The sequence below is a fragment of the Eschrichtius robustus genome, chromosome 3 (genome assembly GCF_028021215.1).
Source record: "Eschrichtius robustus isolate mEscRob2 chromosome 3, mEscRob2.pri, whole genome shotgun sequence".
NCBI classification, from domain to species: domain Eukaryota; kingdom Metazoa; phylum Chordata; class Mammalia; order Artiodactyla; family Eschrichtiidae; genus Eschrichtius; species Eschrichtius robustus.
The window spans coordinates 23,033,113-23,050,674 of record NC_090826.1 but is presented as its reverse complement, the minus strand read 5'-3'; the positions used below and the strand labels follow the sequence as shown (position 1 = coordinate 23,050,674).

At 36.7% G+C, this 17,562-nt stretch overlaps 1 protein-coding gene across 12 annotated transcripts in view; it reads right to left on the bottom strand.

Moving 5' to 3' along the window:
* EPB41 (erythrocyte membrane protein band 4.1) overlaps positions 1 to 17,562 on the bottom strand; it is a 203,286-nt gene that overhangs the window by 50,064 nt on the left and 135,660 nt on the right. For 5 of the 12 annotated variants that reach the window (XM_068539321.1, XM_068539312.1, XM_068539310.1 and 2 more), the window contains exons 12-14: positions 6,647 to 6,855; positions 2,930 to 2,986; positions 1,668 to 1,730 (exon numbers count right to left, since the gene is read on the bottom strand). In XM_068539321.1, coding sequence (XP_068395422.1) covers positions 1,668 to 1,730; positions 2,930 to 2,986; positions 6,647 to 6,855 — 329 coding nt within the window. The remainder of the gene's footprint in view (positions 1 to 1,667; positions 1,731 to 2,929; positions 2,987 to 6,646; positions 6,856 to 17,562) is intronic. The other 7 variants (XM_068539311.1, XM_068539315.1, XM_068539316.1 and 4 more) reach the window with 4 other exon arrangements.

Sequence of the window (17,562 nt, the reverse complement as noted above, 5' to 3'; positions counted from 1 at the left end):
AAGGAGATCAACTGATATCTGTTATTCTCCCTAATCTCAGAAGCGGAACCATTCAGGTCTAGTTTCAGCTATGCACTAAAGCAAAGAGATCTAGTTACCAAGTCTGAAATATCCTAGGGTCCAGCCTAAGAAAACTTCATGTTACATGAGGTAAACATATATAAAACACTTGGTATTGTGCCTACCACACAGTACATGATTAATGAAAACTGGCCATAATTTTTATTTTTATCAAAGTACCTTATACCTAGCAGGCACTCAAAATATATGTATTGACAAAGAATAGATGACGTTAAGTAATTACTGGATGCTATTAGAGTTCTATCTAAAAAAGTTTCTTCAAACATCCCCTTTAATAATATTTACCGTTACGTATGTTCATCTTTCAGGTCTCAGCTTAAGTGTTACCTCTTCATAGACAACTTCCCTGTCCATCTTATTTAGAGCAGGTCCTTTTTATTAGCACAGCATACTATTTCCCTTTCGTAGCTTTTATAATAACTTGTAATCATTTTATCAGTATTTGTTTACTTATTGTTTCTCTCTTCCATTTGCCCCTACATTGGATGCTTCCTGAAGGCAAGAACGATTTATCATCTTCCTATATAGTTACATTTCCTTTATACTTCAGTTAAATCCCTGATGTCAGAATTTATACCCATTTCTTTTGGTTCTGTCTTGAGTGGAGTTGTAAGATAATTAGGTCATTAGCTTCCAGGTAAGAGTTTCTGATGTGTAAACATGGCCTGTTTTTTCACAGAATAACTCCAATTTCCTTAATTTTTCCTCACAGAGTTCCTCTAATCTTCTAGTTAGTTTTATATTTCCTTATCCCGTGTGGAGCCTGAAACTAGATAAAGTATACTAATATAGGCTTGGTGAAAATCTGACCGATATTGACTACAATGGGAAAATGACCTTACAATTCCTACAGCACATAGTATGTTGCTATTTCTGAATGGGAAAAAAAAAAGTATAGTTTAATAGAGTTAGATGGACCCTAACACAAATCCTAGCTTTACTGATTTACCAGCTCTATAACCACAAGGAAATTAATTTCTCTTAGCCTCAACTTTCTCTTTAAAATAAAAATTCCATACCCGTAGGCTTGTTTTATAATTAAACTATCTTATATCATACTAACTACTCATTAAATGCTAGCCTCCCTTCTTTCCTTCCTGTATCTTACTTTTTTTTCCCCTGACTATTCTTCTGTCATTTTTTGGTATCCTCAAAAATTTAAGTCCATTTTGAATTGTGATCATTTCTCCTATTTTTCCACATTCTCCTGATTCAGAAGATGAAAAAACTGTATAAATTTGATGCTTGAAACATACAGGAGTTTATACTCTTGGACAATTCAAGGAACTTTTAAACAGTGATGTAGTTCTTTCTAAAAGTGGGTAAAACAATGGAACCATGGGATGCTGAGGTAGTCCCAATCATATATTTTTTAGATATGTATGAGAGATGGAAACTAAAGAGTCAGAAGTAGAGATGGTTGCATATCTTCATGTTTACCAACATGCAAAAGCATTTTAAACCTAAAATTCTCTCATGCAATGGCATGCAAAACCAAACGCAGCATAGAAAGAAGAAAGGGGATCAGCAAAGAACGCAGAAGGTTACAGGCAACCAACTGAAATAAGCTTCAAGTTCATACAAACCTCCAACATTAAATTGCTATGTCTGATATAAATGTTTTCACCATCTAGTCTCTCTCTCTTTTTCTGTGAAAATGAAAGAGGGAAAAACAGAAAAGCATAAAAAATTAAAATGTTGTTCTTGCGTGAAAAAACTGCAAATTGGCAAACCAAAAAAATATTTAAAATTAAATGTCCATAGCGCAGCATATGCCAACATGAAATGGTCACAGAACCACAAGGACACACAGAGGACATGATTACCACTAGAAAATGGATGACATTCTTCATGAATGATGGAAGAATGCGACGATGTTATTTAAATAGACAGTGCTCCTGGCTTCATTGGCTTCTTACATAACAAGCTGCTTTACGTTCCTCTTTGAGCTGTTTGAGGGTCATCTTAAAATGCATGACTTTAAGAAGCCTTGACTCTCCGTGTTCCATGGAGTAGGGAAATGCTTTAAAACATTATTTAGCGTTTTGGACATTATTTCAAACTTAGTAATACTGCAGGTACGTACAGCTCTAATATCTTCCATAAGAAAGATCTAAGGGCATTTTATACATGGTCAATCAATACTCTATTCAGTAAGAATTGATTCATCCTACTCTATGGTTGGGAAGAATGAGACACAGAACAGCCAAACCCATAATTATTAGCCATACTGGGAGGTGCTGCTATGATGGTTTCCATAATAAATATGCATAAAATATTGTCAACGATTCCAAGCATATGGTACCACTGTGAAATATTTCTTACAAAGTTTAAATATAAAGGATAGATTTGGCCTTCACTAATTATTTCATTGTGTTTAAAAAGATATTTTCCTACTGGAAAGTTTATTTTAATGAATTTTTTCAGTATATAGTATGGGATTATAATTTCTTTGGTACACATATGTGTGTATGTATATGCATATATATACATAACATGTGTATATGTATACCTGCTATTTGAAAGTAATTTCGGATTAAGAGAAATCAATGAAAAGAATGGATCACTGTCTTTTTAATGCACTTTGAAAGTCAGCATGGGTGATGGTAAAGTGATTTTGTGAAAGTGAAAAATGGCTAACCTTCCTCATTCTTATCAGATCTTCAGTTTTTTCTGCAAGCTTCTGTTTTGCCATTATTAAAAAAAGAAAGAAAAATGATAAAATATTGGCTCATTGAAGTTTTTTTGAACCTTCAGCTTATAATTTCTTTTTAAGGAGCAGGGAGTGGGAGGGAAGAAAAAATTGGGGAGGGAGGGGAAAAGGAATAAGTGGCCTATTGGCACAAACCTGTGTTTGGTCACCATTTGAGGTGGGTACTGTGACCTCGATGTGGGTTTTTTCCACCTACATTTAAGAAATAAAGTGGTAAAAACATTTCAGGTTAGTAGGTTTCTATGAATAGCGTCATTTCCAAATCAGCTGCATCTTTAGGCTGCTTGTGAAATAAGCTGATATGTAATCATCATGATGCAGTCTTACAGGGGGTATTACAGGGAAGGACACTGCTCTCAAGAGCAATCTGTTAGTTCACCATCACATTCTCAAAGCTGAAGAGGTAATATGGACAACCAAAGGATCAAAAAAGAAAATTAAGGTAATTATTCTATTGATGAAGAGAACATTTTTATACTTATTTATTAAAAAGTACTTATTAAAAATAATAATTTAGACTTCAAAAAGTCATATGTTTTTGTTTTGCTTTTTAAAAGTGATGTAGAGGTATTTTAAATAACATAAAAACAAACTTACAAATGAAGATACCAATGTATGACATACATGACAGAAACAAAATCTTTACAGTTTAAAGCACACATAAAATAAACCACATATGACACCAAGCAGGTAAATACAAAAAATTTTGTTAGTTGATCAATATATTTAAGGAGGCAAGTTTAACCCTTGAGTTTATTAGACAACAACACACCAAAATAGACTCAATCCAAATTGTTACTGATGCATGCAATTACTTCCAAGGCTGATTTATAAATAAGCACACACAGGGCTCAGCTGCAACATTCAACACACTGTAATCTCCTCTCCAGGGAGTTGGAGCCCATGTGTTCGGTGGATGGAAAAGATTCATCCTTAAGAACAGGAAGAGAATAACTAAGGCCTCCTGCCTGGCTTTGAAATACCTTTAGCAGCAGTCATTTTATATACCCAAAATGGAGTAAGCATAAATTTAAAAACCAAGGCTGTTAAGAGAAAGCATAATAGAGTGAGCAATGCCTAAAGCACTGGATATATCAAAATGAGAAAAATGTTTTTATTAAGGGTCAATCACCCTGTATCGTTACGTTCTTTACAGAACCTCATTAATCTGTGGTTTTGATGTACTCTTTCTTTTTTTTTTTTTCTTTTTCTGGCCGCTGTGCAGCTTGCGGGATCCTAGGTCCCCAACCAGGGATCAAACCTGGGCCCTCAGCTGTGAAAGCACAGAGTCATAACCACTGGACCTCCAGGGAATTCCCTTGACACATTCTTTTTAATCACCCTTGGCAGCATTACCTCAGAATATAATGTCATTGTGCTGTTTTCTCTAGGACTGAATGTAAAGAACATAAGATGATACCAACCTTTGTGACACTGTCAAATCATAAGCACATCTGGCTACAGTCCTTTTAACTACTAGGGTAATTAACAATTTGGGTTATTTCTACTCTGAATCCCAGTAGAAATAACTGGGATTATTCTGGGATTATTGCTGTGTGGCCCTTAACAAGTTATTTCACCTGAGTTTTAAGTCTTTTATTGATAAAATGGAGATAATATCTTCATAGAGTTGTGAATGCTTAGCAAATGGAAGTTTTCAATTATTTTGTAAAGCTTACATTACTTGTTTTTTTTTTTTTTTTTTTAATTATTATTTATTATTTATTTATTTATTTTTTGGTTGTGTTGGGTCTTCGTTTCTGTGCCAGGGCTTCCTCTAGTTGCGGCAAGCGGGGGCCACTCTTCATCGCGGTGCGCGGCCCTCTCACTATCGTGGCCTCTCGTTGCGGAGCACAGGCTCCAGATGCGCCGGCTCAGTAATTGTGGCTCAGGGGCCCAGCCGCTCCGCGGCATGTGGGATCTTCCCAGACCAGGGCTCGAACCTGTGCCCCCTGCATTACCAGGCAGATTCTCAACCACTGCGCCACCCGGGAAGCCCCATATTACTTGTTTAAATGAATAATGACTTCTTGCTTTGGGTCCTTAGCAATCCAACAGCAAGAAATTGAGAGCCTCTACTTCAATCTAAGAATGGAGACCAAGTAGCAACAGTAGTTCTATTTATGCTCCTACAGAGAATATCAATGGAGATAAAGATGCACATGAGGAAAGGTACTATCTCCACACCTGCAAAGTAGGTCTTGTCAAATGACTCAAGATGCCAAAAAGCTATCTCTATCTGGCACCAACTTAGTGTTAGGCAATGAGATTTCCACAATTACAAGGCTACTTTATTACTACTGCTGCTTTATATAGTAAATACGGCTTCAGGCAAATTCCATAATTATTTTCTAACTGCTACAAATAAAATCAACTCAGAGTCACCCTTAACTCCGTCACTACTATTACGGTAACAGAAGGTTATCAGAGGTGGCTTTCAGTCTGATCTCAATACAAGTATCTCAAAATTTATTTATATAGAATTAACTGGCAAGAAGACCCCCAACTGGCACTTAAATGGTGAGCATATAACAGGAAGTGATCTCTCCACTCTGCTGAGGTCCCAAGAGCAAAGGGAACCTATTCTTGAAGATACTTATGTCTGCCAGATAGGCAAAAGAACAAATAAGTTAGCAGAAAGCCAAAGGAATCTTAGCCACCAAAAAGATTCCCTTGCCAATTCCAGTAATCTAACACTTTTCAGTTAGTATCACAGACGGAAGGACAGTCAAAAGTGCCAGGTGAGCTACCCTAACATTAAAAACTGAAGTAGTCTAACATTAAAAAGGCACTGTTGATACTGAACCTGGTGGTCAACGTCATGCACATTTAGCTAGATACAAAAATGCAACCACCTACCATTCACTCTGGACTCAAGTTGGTCTCAAAGGACCATAAAAACTATATGTCATATTGAATAGTTTTGGGTTTTTTTTAGTACAATCAAAACAGAGCCAGATTGGCCACTGCTCTATAGGTAAACTAGATTGAACTGGCTCCAAAAGAACAGGATTAATCCATCTGTCAAGGGGAGAGCACTTACCAAGGTCTTACATGGTTTTAAATTTCTTAACAGACATATAAAAGTGTAATTTTTCTTATAAAGTCTGCTTCTATTAATTCCTGTTGTCAACAGTGAGACTCGTATTTACTTCAATAAATCTGAACTGACAGCTCAACTCCATCACTGCTTAAATGTATTTTAAAAAGCTTATCAACACAGAAAAGATCAGTCCGGATACTGTTACTCCTGGGAAATCTACTAATTAAATTGGTGATTTTTCAACAAAGTTCCGTGACTGTGGGTGCAATCAACTCAGAACTGTAAACAACCCAGTAGCATAACCTCCTCTACATAATGGATCTTCCTATTTTTGTAAAGTTTCTTAAGATTTGAACAACCATATAGATGTGCTTTATATAATATCTGGATATTCTTTGGGTATGTTACACATATATCCATTTTATGAAATCAAATTATATTTTACTCATACTAGCAGAGCTTACTCTGAAAAAGGAATGTGGAGATTCCTTCTGGATGAGTAAAAATTATTTTTAAAAACAGATGATCACAGTGCTGGTGTGTTTTACAGACTCATTTTTTAAGATTTAAGTTGGGTAAAGTTATGGGTCACCAGAAAACTGGGATAGCTTACAGTACTTCATGACATAATTCTATGAAAATATTTTACAGGTTAATGGGAGATACCTTCTTTCAGAAAGAGTCAGGAAGAAATAACTTTGTTAGGATTCGACAAAAACCAGTGCTTTGAGAATCTTCCTGGTCAAGGAGTCAACACCTCTGAACCAAAAAGAGCATTAGCTAGACATTTGGGCGTATGACATACATACCTTCCACACTTCTGTGAGCTCTGGCTCAGGCTGCTCAGGTGGCACTTCTTCCTTTTTCACTTCAACCTGCACTGTTTCCTTCGGTGCTTCAGAAACCACTGCTTTTTTAACAGGTGCACCTGGGACGCTGTCTTCTGCGGCCTGACTCTGAGCAATGGCTGGTGCAGAGGTGGGCCGAGGGCTTCGGTCTGCTGAATCAACGGCTGCTGCTACGTGAAAAAGGCACAAGTGAAGGATAAGTGAAGGCAAGAGTCACTGTACTACTTCACAGCCACCAGGTGAAATAATTGTGACTCCAGGACACATACGAGTGTTACAGTGTCCAGTGGGCTATCATACAGAAGGTAAAAAATAAATTATTAGTGCTCTGGCAGGTAACTGATGGCAATAATGGCAATAAGAAAGCTAAAAGTACCCTAACAGAAAAGCTAAAATGTCCTAACGATAATGTTCCATAAAGGGTGGGACAGGAGGCGGGAGGGGGGTGGATGTGGACAGTAAAATACGAAAAAAAAAAAAAAAAAAAAGGAAAACTCATTTTATTAAAAAGTTGGCAAAATTGCTTAACCTTGTAATCTATTAGTTTCAAGAACCTGCAAGGTAGTCTACGAAGGAAAAAATGGGTTAATTAAGTCTGATTTCTTCTATGAAGGCTTTTTGAAATAAAGATCCATTTATTTATAGGTGACTTCAGGAACCTAAAAATATATTCTAGGAAAAAGGATTAAGTCTGATTTCTTCTGCTAAGCCTCCTCGGAATGATTACAAAATAGCTTGATAAAGGAATCTTCTTATAAGACATGTACACATTTTGATGCTTCTTTAAGCTTGTTGAAAGGCAAATCTTTGGACCAGACTCTTTCCTTTTTAATTATTTGATTAAAAAATAAAATTCAATCCATTCAGCCAGTCTATGTCATTTGGTTGGGGCACTTAATCCATTTGCAGAACACTCTCTGCAACAAGATCTTTTTTGATCCACCTCCTAGAGTAATGAAAATAAAAACAAAAATAAACAAATGGGACCTAATTAAACTTAAAAGCTTTTGCACAGGGCTTCCCTAGTGGCGCAGTGGTTGAGAATCTGCCTGCCAATGCAGGAGACACGGGTTTGAAAAAGGAAGAGAGATGGTTGGCAGGAGCCAAACTCAGCCTGATGAACAGTTATCAGCAACCATTTGGGCCGTTAGCAGACTCAGAGCTGCTGACAACCTCTGACCAAGATGGAAACAAATGAGATGAGGAGGCTGGAGGCTGCCTACAGCTACATGCTTTTCAGATAAAATACCTGGTACTGGTATTGTACACTGACTCAGAGGGGCATTTAGAGAATTGCAATTATTTTCATAAAGAATTCTGCAGCAGGGCTTCCCTGGTGACGCAGTGGTTGAGAATCTGCCTGCTAATGCAGGGCACACGGGTTCGAGCCCTGGTCTGGGAAGATCCCACGTGCTGCGGAGCAACTAGGCCCGTGAGCCACAACTACTGAGCTTGCGCGTCTGGAGCCTGGGCCCCGCAACAAGAGAGGCCGCGATAGTGAGAGGCCCACGCACCGCGATGAAGAGTGGCCCCCGCTTGCTGCAACTAGAGAAAGCCCTCGCACAGAAACGAAGACCCAACACAGCCAAAAATAAAATAAATAAATAAATAAATAAATAATTTTTTAAAAAAGCTTTTGCACAGCAAAGGAAACTATAAACAAAATGAAAAGACAACTCAAAGAATGGGAGAAAATATTTGCAAACGAAGTGATGGACAAGGGATTAATCTCCTAAATATATAAACAGTTCATGCAGCTCAATATCAAAAAAACCCAAACAACCCAATCAAAAAATGGGTGGAAGATCTAAATAGGCATTTCTCCAAAGAAGACATACAGATGTCCAAGAGGCACATGAAAAGATGCTCAACATCACTTATTATTAGAGAAAGGCAAATCAAAACTACAATGAGGTATTACCTCACACTGGTCAGAATGGCCATCATCAAAAAAATCTACAAACAATAAATGCTGGAGAGGATGTAGAGAAAAGGGAACCCTCTTACACTGTTGGTGGCAATGTAAATTGGTCCAGCCACTACCATACAGAACAGTATGGAGATTCCTTAAAAAACTAAAAATAGAGCTACCATATGATCCAACAATCCCACTCCTGGGCATATATCTGGAGAAAACCATAATTTGAAAAGACACATGCACCCCAATGTTCACTGCAGCACTATTTACAATAGCCAGGACATGGAGGCAACCTAAGTGTCCATTGATGGATGAACAGATAAAGAAGATGTGGTACATATATACAATGGAATATTACTCAGCCATAAAAAAGAACAAAATAATGCCATTTGCAGCAACATCGGTGGACCTAGAGATTGTCGTACTGATTGAAGTAAGTCAGAGAGAGAAGGACAAATATCATAGGATATCACTTATATGTAGAATCTAAAAAAATGGTACAAATGAACGTATTTACAAAACAGAAATCGAGTCACAGATGTAGAAAACAAATTTATGGTTACCAAGGAGGAAAGGGGCAGGGAGGGATAAATTGGGAGATTGGGATTGGCATATACACACTACTATATATAAAACAGATAACTAATAAGAACCTACTGTATAGCACAGGGAACTCTACTCAATACTCTATAATGACCTATATGGGAAAAGAATCTACAAAAGAGTGGATATATGATTATGTATAATTGATTCACTTTGCTGCACAGCAGAAACTAACACAACATTGTAAATCAACTATACTCCAAAAATATTAATTAAAAAAATGAAATAAAATTCAAAACCTTTGGCCTTTAGTCCTTAAAAAAACCAAAACAACACTTTGAGTTCTACCCTATCCTCTTCCAGAGTCTTATCAATTTTTATTATTGCTCCTGTTCTCTAATATATTTAGGGCAGCAGTTCTAAACCAGGGGTGATTTTGACACCGCAGAGAACATTTGGCAATGTCTGGAGACATTTTTGGTTGTCACAACTGAGGAGTGAAGTAGAAAGTGGTACTGGCTCTAGTGTGTACAGGACAAGGTTGCTAGGTTAAGAAGCCCTGATTTAGGGCAAAGACTGTATATAGACTATACAGACTGTTTTAGAGGGAATATACAATATAAGCTTATGACAAAAGCTTTATCTTTTCACAGAGTTAAGAGTTGTTTTGGTTTGGATTACTGGGCATCTAAGTTTCAGGTTACTCACTTAAAAACAATCACTCATACCCTTTTATGATTTTTATCTTCATTCTTTCAGGAACTAAAAGAAAACATCCATATACTTCGTAGTAAGACCTCACTTACCTGGCAATGTCTAGGAATGCAGTCTGTTTCCACATGATTTAATATTTCTGATAACAGATCATTATCCTTCATGTGCTGAGACTTTTAAATTTTAATTATTTTACATGGAAATCTTTATAATTTTTATTACACACTTTCCTGCCTTTTTTTTTTTTAACATCTTTATTGGAGCATAATTGCTTTACAATGGTGTGTTAGTTTCTGCTTTATAACAAAGTGAATCAGTTATGCATATACATATATCCCTATATCTCTTCTCTCTTGTGTCTCCCTCCCTCCCACCTTCCCTATCCCACCCCTCTAGGTGGTCACAAAGCACCGAGCTGATCTCCCTGTGCTATGCGGCTGCTTCCCACTAGCTATCTATTTTACATTTGGTAGTGTATATATGTCCATGCCACTCTCTCACTTTGTCCCAGCTTACCCTTCCCCCTCCCTCCCCGTATCCTCAAGTCCATTCTCTAGTAGGTCTGCGTCTTTAATCCCGTCCTGCCCCTAGGTTCTTCATGACCTTTTTTTTTTTTTTTTAGATTCCATATATATGTGTTAGCATACGGTATTTGTTTTTCTCTTTCTGACTTACTTCACTCTGTATGACAGACTCTAGGTCCATCCACCTCACTACAAATAACTCAATTTCGTTTCTTTTTATGGCTGAGTAATATTCCATTGTATATATGTGCCACATCGTCTTTATCCATTCATCTGTCGATGGACACTTAGGTTGCTTCCATGTCCTGGCTATTGTAAATAGAGCTGCAATGAACATTGTGGTACATGACTCTTTTTGAATTATGGTTTTCTCAGGGTATATGCCCAGTAGTGGGATTGCTGGGTCGTATGGTAGTTCTATTTTTAGTTTTTTAAGGAACCTCCATACTGTTCTCCATAGTGGCTGTATCAATTTACATTCCCACCAACAGTGCAAGAGGGTTCCCTTTCCTCCACACCCTCTCCAGCATTTATTGTTTCTAGATTTTTTGATGATGGCCATTCTGACCAGTGTGAGATGATATCTCATTGTAGTTTTGATTTGCATTTCTCTAATGATTAATGATGTTGAGCATTCTTTCATGTGTCTGTTGGCAATCTGTATATCTTCTTTGGAGAAATGTCTATTTAGGTCTTCTGCCCATTTTTGGATTGGGTTGTTCGTTTTTTTGTTATTGAGCTGCATGAGCTGCTTGTAAATTTGGGAGATTAATCCTCTGTCACTTGCTTCATTTGCAAATATTTTCTCCCATTCTGAGGGTTGTCTTTTTGTCTTGTTTATGGTTTCCTTTGCTGTGCAAAAGCTTTTTAGTTTCATTACGTCCCATTTGTTTATTTTTGTTTTTATTTCCATTACTCTAGCAGGTGGGTCAAAAAGGATCTTGCTGTGATTTATGTCATAGAGTGTTCTGCCTATGTTTTCCTCTAAGAGTTTTATAGTGTCTGGCCTTACATTTAGGTCTTTAATCCATTTTGAGTTTATTTTTCTGTATGGTGTTAGGGAGTGTTCTAATTTCATACTTTTACATGTACCTGTCCAGTTTTCCCAGCACCACTTATTGAAGAGGCTGTCTTTTCTCCACTGTATATGCTTGCCTCCTTTATCAAAGATAAGGTGACCATATGTGCATGGGTTTATCTCTGGGCTTTCTATCCTGTTCCACTGATCTATGTTTCTGTTTTTGTGCCAGTACCAAACTGTCTTGATTACTGTAGCTTTGTAATATAGTCTGAAGTCAGGGAGCCTGATTCCTCCAGCTCCATTTTTCGTTCTCAAGATTGCTTTGGCTATTCGGGGTCTTTTGTGTTTCCATACAAATTGTGAAATTTTTTGTTCTAGTTCTGTGAAAAATGCCAGTGGTAGTTTGATAGGGATTGCATTGAATCTGTAGATTGCTTTGGGTAGTATAGTCATTTTCACAATGTTGATTCTTTTCCTGCCTTCTTAAACTGAGTATTTTGAACTTAACTTTTCCTGATAAATTTAGATGTATAAGCAGTAAAAATTAGGTCATACAAAGGAACTCCATGAAACAGAACAGATTAAAAATTGAAATTCACAACTACTTCATATACACAACACCAAGAAAAAAAATGCTTGATGTTCTGTAATGATGTCCATTGAAAGAAATAACTCCTCAGAGGATACACAGGAAAAGCAACAGAAACAAACACAAGGATCTACTTTATCTTTCCTTTTCTTTCTTTTTTTAAATATTTTATTGAAGTATAGTTGATTTACAATGTTGTGTTAATTTCTGCTGTACAGCAAAGCGAGTCAGCCATATATATATTCTTTTTCATATTCTTTTCCATTATGGATTATCACAGGATATTGAATATAGTTCCCTGTGCTATACAGTAGGACTTTGTTGTTTATCCATCCTATATATACTAGATTGTATCTGCTAATCCCAAACTCCCAATCCTTCTGTCCCCCATCCCCCTCGAGGATCTACCTTATCTTTCAATGAAAACTCTGTAGCCTCTTGCAAGTCCCTGCTACTCATGAGTGCTCTAAGCCAGTCAATGCAAGAATGGCAGATGGCAGACCAAATCTAACAACACAGGGGAATGTGACAAAATATTTTGCTCACAGTTGTATTAAAGTATCATTATACATGTGTATTCACACCTCTTCTCAAAGAATTAATTCGCATCTGCCTGGCATCAGAGAAACATAGCCCATACTTTCACCATGTGTTATTTTGCCACTTGCATTTGGTTTTTAATCCAGTACTAATACTGCAGAGCCAAATAATTTAAGTCTTCAGCATTTCTAGCCCTGGCAATCTGTACTATATGTGAGAAAGTAGGTATAGGTGTAGAAACCGGCAGTTAGAAACAGAGGCAGAAAGTTGCATCATTTGTAAAATGTGAAAGATATGAACTCTACAGGATGGTTGGTATAATCAGTGGATATAAAATTACTTTATAAATCCTACATATAATAACTTTTAATGTCATACTTAAGTCTTTGTATTTTTTTTATGGGTTAATATTATTTCAAGAGTATTTTGGGCAAAAACTAATTATGCACACATTGAAATGCAATTCAAGTGAAACATCACCTAGGAGCTCTGGAGAGAGGCAAATTTCTTTCCTTTTCTCCATAAGAAGGCTATGAAAACTACGGATCACCCCAGAGAATCATGGTAGTTGACTGTGGTTCTTGTCTTTTTAAACAGCTCTATTGAGCCATAAAACTCACCCATTTAGACTGTATAATTCAATGCTTTTTAGTATATTCAGTGTTGGAGGTAATGGTTACTTTTTAAGATGTTTTGGTTTTTCAGTTTTATAAATTCATTTGTTAACTATTAAAAGATTTTGATACATAGAGAACACTTAACTTTAAAAATTCAATTAGTTCCCATTACTGAAGGTCTAGGCAAAGAAGAATGCTGGTTGTGATAATCTTGTGGACCCATTAACTCCAGTATTATGTTGCTCTTATCTGACAACAACAGAAACTTAGTTATTTATTAGAGCAGAGAAGCGTAAAACTCAAAACCATCACATTGTGTAAAAGGAGTCTTAAATTCTAGTTCTAGCTCTGTTACTTACTAGCACAATTTCTGCTAGTACGGTATAGGTACAATGGGTATGCAGTGGATCAGTGATCCCATTATCAGAGGGCCCACATGAATCATCTACAGATCTCGAAAAACAAACAAACAAAAAACTCAGCTGATGCTCAGTTCCACAACAGACAGATGTGGTATCTAAAAGTGAGGCCTAGGTATTTGTTTTGTTTTAAAGCTCCAAAGATGATATGGATGTATTCCCCTGGCAAGAATCACTGCAACCACTACTCACTGGACGGATGAACAGCTTGGTTGTGTGATCCTAGGAAGTTATATAACTTTTCTTGTGCCCCGGTTTCCTCATGAGTAAAACAAGAATTCCTAAATGCTTCTTGTCTGCTAGGTTGCTGGTACCAAAGAGGAATATATGGAAATGGTTTGAAAAGCAAAAAGTGCAACAAAAATATAAACTGAAAAATCCTTGTCATCATTATTAGCTTATCCTTGTGACTTCACCCTCTTATCGTATGAACTAGGATGGGAACCAGTTTTACTTCTTCAGCTGGTGAAGCAGATGCTTTGAGCACCAGATATATCAGAAGAGAAAGGGAATGTTCATTAAAATGAGGCCCCTTATAAAGCAATTCTTATTAAAGTTTCCCTAATACACCATCTCTAGCTTAGAGGCTTATATTAATTTAAAAAAAAAAGAAGAGGGAGGCCTAATAGGGGAAAGTCTCTCTATTAAGAGGAATGGAAAAGGATCTAGGAAAAGGAGGGGAAAACAGCTTCCAGAGACATGTTTCCAGTTCTTATACTGAGAAGACAGCACACAGAGGGAAAAAAAAAAAAAAAGACACTTAAAAACAGAACTACAAAAGATTTGTCCTACTCAGTTTATATGCAATTCAGATGATTAAAAGATAATATATGTAAAATGTTTAGAACAGTGTCTGGAACATACTAAGTGCTCAATGAATACTGACTATTGACATCCTTCATTCTCCTTCTTCTACAAAAAAAGAAGTCATCATGGTGAAGAATAAAAAATGCAGCACTGGGAGAACAGTTCTAGATTCTACTTCTAGCTCTGTCACTAACTATGTGACCTTAGGCAAATCACTTGAATTCTAAGGTTAGGTTGCTAACAAATAAGAAACATCAATGGGTATCCTTTTAAGAAATTGGAAAAAGAACAGTTCAATAAAAGTAAAAGGAAAATAATAAAGATACTAGCTGGCATAAACTAAATTAAAAATATATCAGAAGAAAACAAAAGTAAAAGTTGGTTCTTTGGAAAGAGTAATAAAATTAATAGATCTGTAGCAAGATTCTTTAAAAAAAAAAGGGGGGGGGGGTGGGTTCACAAATTACCAATATCAGGAACACAAAAGTGCTAGAGATCTTATAGATATTAAAAAGATACACAACTTTATGGCAATAAATTTGAAATTTTAGATGGAATGGACATTTCCTAGAAAAACGCAATTACCAAGAACTAGAACATCTTAATAGTCCTTTCTAATAAAGACGTTGACTCTGTAAGTAAAGAAGCCTCTCACAAAGGGAGCTTTAGAACCAGCTGGCTTTATAGGTGAATTCTTCCAAACATTAAGGAAGAAATAATACCAATCTTACATAAAACTCTTCCAGAGAACAGAAAAAGAGAGAATCCTTCTCAATTTATTTAATGAGGCCAGCATAAACTTGATACTAAAACCTGACAACATTACAAGAAAGGAAAATTACAGGTCTATCTCTCTCATGAAAATCATTGCAAAAAGCCTAAAATGACATAAGAAAAGTATATTATGATCAAATTGAGTCTACTTCATGAATGCCAAGAAGGTTTAACAATGGAAATCAATCAATGTAATCCACCACGTAACATAAGAAAGGAGAAAAATAGGACTTCCCTGGTGGCACAGTGGTTGAGAATCCGCCTGCCAATGCAGGGGCCACAGGTTCGAGCCATGGTCCGGAAAGATCCCACATGCCGCGGACCAACTAAGCCCGTGCGCCACAACTACTGAGCCTGCACTCTACAGCCCACGAGCCACAACTACTGAGCCCATGTGCCACAACTACTGAAGCCCGCGTGCCTAGAGCCAAAGCTCTGCAACAAGAGAAGCAACCGCAATGAGAAGCCCACGCACTGCAACGAAGAGTAGCTCCCACTTGCGGCAACTAGAGAAAGCCTACGTGAAGCAACAAAGACCCAACACGGCCAAAAATAAATAGATAAATTTTAAAAAAAAGGAGAAAATCATATTATATCAACCAATGAAGTGAAAAGCATTTGATAAAAGTCATCATTCATTCATGATAAAAACTCTTAGATATTTCCTTATCTGATAAGAGGCAGCTACATAAAACCCAGAGCAAACATCACACTTAATGATGAAATACTGATGCTTTCTCCCTAAGACTAGGAGTGAGACAAGAATATATAAAGAACCCCTACAAATTAATAAGACAGACAACTCAGTAAAAATATGAGCAAAAGATTTGAACAGGCACTTCAGAAATAATGATATGCAAATAGCCTATAAACTATGGAAAGGTACTCAGCTTCATCAGGATTTGAGTGAAGATTTTTTTTTTTAAGCACTTTTCTCCCGAGCAGAGAAATTAAACAGAGGGAAAAGAGTTGTAACAGGAAATTCTAATGCACTTAAAATATCACACAGAAAGTGTGGAACATAAAAATTGTGCTCACATTCAACTAAATAAGAAAAATAATCATCTTATTTTCAAATTTTATTTGTTAAGCACTTACAATGCAGCAACTACTGTGGTAATTATCAAGACCAACACCAGTTAAGATCATGTATCTTTAAAAAGTTTTCAAACTGTAAAGATAGGAAGAAGGCATCATGGAATAAACCAAGGAAAAAGGGATTGATCTGGATACCAGAAAATGTGAATTCTGTCTTAAATTTGCAGTACCAAACTAGGTTAACTTTGGACAAATTACTTTTTTAAGCTTCAGACTCTACTTCTACAAAATAAGATGGCTGGAATAAATGATTTCAAAACTATTTTTTTGAGAGGGCAGACAGCAGAAGCAAGAAGAACTACAATCCTGCAGCCTGTGGAACAAAAACCACATTCACAGAAAGATAGACAAGATCAAAAGGCAGAGGGCTATGTACCAGATGAAGGAACAAGATAAAACCCCAGAAAAACAACTAAATGAAGTGGAGATAGGCAACCTTCCAGAAAAAGAATTCAGAATAATGATAGTGAAGATGATCCAGGACCTTGGAAAAAGAATGGAGGCAAAGATCAAGAAGATGCAAGAAATGTTTAACAAAGACCTAGAAGAATTAAAGAACAAACAAACAGAGATGAACAATACAATAACTGAAATGAACACTACACTAGAAGGAATCAATAGCAGAATAACTGAGGCAGAAGAACGGATAAGTGACCTGGAAGACAGAATGGTGGAATTCACTGCTGCGGAACAGACTAAAGAAAAAAGAATGAAAAGAAATGAAGACAGCCTGAGACCTCTGGGACAACATTAAACGCAACAACATTCGCATTATAGGGGTCCCAGAAGGAGAAGAGAGAGAGAAAGGACCAGAGAAAATATTTGAAGAGATTATAGTTGAAAACTTCCCTAACTTGGGAAAGGAAATAGCCACCCAAGTCCAGGAAATGCAGAGTCCCATACAGGATAAACCCAAGGAGAAACACACTGAGACACATAGTAATCAAATTGGCAAAAATTAAAGACAAAGAAAAATTATTAAAAGCAGCAAGGGAAAAACAACAAATAACATACAAGGGAACTCCCATAAGATTAACAGGTGATTTCTCAGCAGAAACTCTACAAGCCAGAAGGGAGTGGCATGATATACTTAAAGTGATGAAAGGGAAGAACCTAAAACCAAGATTACTCTACCCGGCAAGGATCTCATTCAGATTCTATGGAGAAATCAAAAGCTTTACACACAAGCAAAAGCTAAGAGAATTCAGCACCACCAAACCAGCTCTACAACAAATGCTAAAGGAACTTCTCTAAGTGGGAAACACAAGAGAAGAAAAGGACCTACAAAAACAAACCCCCAAAAATTAAGAAAA